Source organism: Eimeria mitis, genomic scaffold, assembly GCF_000499745.2.
Source record: "Eimeria mitis Houghton genomic scaffold, Emh_scaff6458, whole genome shotgun sequence".
NCBI classification, from domain to species: domain Eukaryota; phylum Apicomplexa; class Conoidasida; order Eucoccidiorida; family Eimeriidae; genus Eimeria; species Eimeria mitis.
Window position 1 is genome coordinate 1 of NW_024015755.1, and position 2880 is coordinate 2880.

A 2880-nucleotide genomic window follows, 5' to 3' on the forward strand; every position below is an offset into this window, starting at 1 on the left:
TATATATATATATATATATATATATATATATATATATATATATATATATATATATATATATTTATAAATAAATATATTTGTTTATGCGTTGATGATATATGTAGTTGTGCGGGGGTGCCGTATAACTGGGGGTCTGCTGCTTCTGTGTTGTCTCCTTGCTGCAGCTTCTTGTGCTGATGCAGTTGCTGCTGCTGTTGCTGCTGTTGCTGCTGCTGTTGCTGCTGCTGCTAGGGTTTTGGTGGTTCCCACCACAGCCCCCACTGCATGCGTTGTTGCTGCTGCTGCTACCGGCAGTATCTGCGGCACCCGGGCGAGAGCAACGTCAACCCGCATCACGGGAGATATCTGCTGCTGCTGCTGCTGCTGCTGCTGCTGCTGCTGCAGCTGCTGCTGTACCTGCTGCTGCTGCAGCTGCTGCTGATGCAGTTGCTGCTGCTGCAGTTGCTGCTGCAATAAAAGCTGCTGCTGCAACAGCTGCTGCTGATGCACACTCAGCTGCTGCTGCAGCTGACGCCCGTCAGCAGCAGAGTCCTTCTCGGATTCTTCTTGTGCTGCTGCTACTTCTGCTGTTTCTGCTGCTGCTGTTTCTGCTGCTGCTGTTCCTGCTGCTGCTGTTTCTGCTGCTGCTGTTTCTGCTGCTGCTGTTTCTGCTGCTGCTGTTTCTGCTGCTGTTCCTTCTGCTGCTGCTGCTTCTGCTGCAGTTGCATCCTCAGTAAGCTCATTAGTTGCTGCAGTGGTTGCTGCTGTTGCTGCTGCTTCAGGAGTAGGCGGAGCATCGCCTTCAGCCGGTTCTGGTGTTGCTGCTGCTGTTGCTGCTGCTGCTGCTTCTGCTGCTGCTTCTGCTGCTGCTTCAGAAGTAGGGCCAGCGTTTTCCTCATCTGCCGTTGCTGCTGTTGCTGCTTCTCCTGCTGCTGCATCTTCTGCTGCTGCTTCTGCTGCTGCTGCTTCTGCTGCTGCTGCTTCTGCTGCTGCTGCTGCATCCAGATGACCGTCAGCAGCTGCATCAGCTACTGCAACAGTTGGTGTTGCATCTTCTTCTGCTGCTGCTGCTGGTGCTGCTGTTGCTGCTGCAGGTGCTGCTGTTGCTGCTGCTGGTGCTCTTGCTGCTGCTGCTGCTGCTCCAGGAGTAGCTGACGCATCGGTTTCATTCGATTCATTTGTTGCTGCTGCTGCTGCATCAGCAGCAGAACTAGCGCCCTTCTCAGTTTCTGCTGCTGCTGGCCCTGCTGCTGCTGGCTCTGCTGCTTCTGCTGTTGCTGCTGTTGCTTCTGTTGCTGCTTCTGCTGCTGCTGCTTCTGCTGCTGCTGCTTCGTCTGTTGCTGCTTCTGCTGCAGCATTTTCAGAATGAGGATCATCTTCAGTCTCGTTTGCTGCTGCTGCTGTTGCAGCAGCAGACGCAGCAGCTTCCTCGCTTGGTTCTGCTGCTGCTGCTGCTGCTTCTGCTGCAGCTGGTGTTGCTGCTTCTGGTGCTGCTTCTGCTGCAGCTGGTGTTGCTGCGTCTGCTGCTGCTTCTGCTGCAGCTGGTGTTGCTGCTTCTGCTGCTGCTTCTGCTGCAGCTGGGGTTGCTGCTTCTGCTGCTGCTGCTGCTGCAGCTGGTGTTTCTGCTTCTGCGGGTGCTTCTGCTGCAGCTAGTATTTCAGCTGCTGCTGCTGCATCTTCTTGCTGCGCAACGAGCGTTGGCTTCCGTGCAACTTCTGCTGCTGCTGCAGCAACTGAAGCTGCTGCTGTTGCTGCTGCTGCAGCAACTGCTGCTGCTGCTGCTGCTGCATTCTGTCGTTTATTATCCGTGTCGTTTCTGCTGCTGCTGCTGCTGCTGCTGCTGCTGCTGTCTGCTGCAGCACCCCCTCTGTTTATAACTCTCCTTAGTGCTGCTTCTCTTATTCCTCTGCTTCCTTCTCTAGGCGCTGCTCTCTCACCAGCAGCAGCAGCAGCTGTCTTTGGATCTGCTGCTGCTGCTGCTTCAGCAACTTTCACCACAGCTGTCTGTGCTGCTGCTGCTGCTGCTGTTACTGCTGCAGTTGCTGCTGCTGCTCGACTTCCTTGTGCTGCTGCTGCGCCGTTTTCCGCTGCTGGTTTCGTCGTTGCTGCTGTTGATTGCTTTGGTTTTGTTCCTGCTGCTGCTGCTGCTGCTGCTGCTGCTGCTGCTGCACTGTTCTGAGTGCGGGGATGCTGCTGCCTGCGCTGCGTCATATCCGCATTTGTAGTCAAGCGCTGCAGCAGTTGCAGCAGCGGTTGCTGCTGCTGCTGCTGCTGTTGCTGCTGCTGCTGCTGCCTTTGTTTATCTTCTTGTTTGTTTTTGTCTCTGTTGCTGTCGAGGATATCTCCCCCCGTAAAGGCCCTGGCAATGATGCTTGCTGCATCCGTGATATACACCAGGGGGCGTTGCTGCTGCTGCAGCAGCAGTTGCTGCTGCTGCTGCTGTTGCTGCTGCTGCTGCTGCTGGTGCTTTGGCTGCAGCGGGCTGGCTGTGCCGTGCAGCGCATAAGCAGCAGCAGCAGCAGAAGCAGCAACAAAGTCTGAAAGCATCATATCTACAGTACCCCGCAGCCGAGGAGTGATCGCCTCAGTTAAAAAAGGAGAATCAGAAGACAGAAACTTCAGCCACTCGCTAGGGGAACCGAGACCTGAAGTTTATATGTATATATATATATATATATATATATATATATATATATATGTTTATTTATTTATTTATTTATTTGTTTTGTTTGTTTGCCTATTTATTTATATTTATATATATACATATATATATTATTTAGTTATTTGTTTTTGTGTTTATTTATTATTTTACATGTATTTATTATAAATAGAAAGATGTTGTTGTACACATATAAATATATTTACTTATTTATTAGTTTGTATGCATTTTCTGTAAATAGA

At 51.1% G+C, this 2880-nt stretch overlaps 1 protein-coding gene across 1 annotated transcript; it reads right to left on the reverse strand.

The window, feature by feature from the left end:
- Window positions 1-81: 81 nt before the first annotated feature.
- EMH_0087580 (uncharacterized protein) lies at window positions 82-2526 on the reverse strand (the record flags this gene model as incomplete). The annotated part of the gene is made up of 1 exon (XM_038022927.1): window positions 82-2526. The coding sequence occupies one exon, from the start codon at window positions 2524-2526 to the stop codon at window positions 82-84; it is 2445 nt and encodes an 814-aa protein (XP_037878781.1).
- Between the last annotated feature and the right edge of the window lie 354 nt (window positions 2527-2880).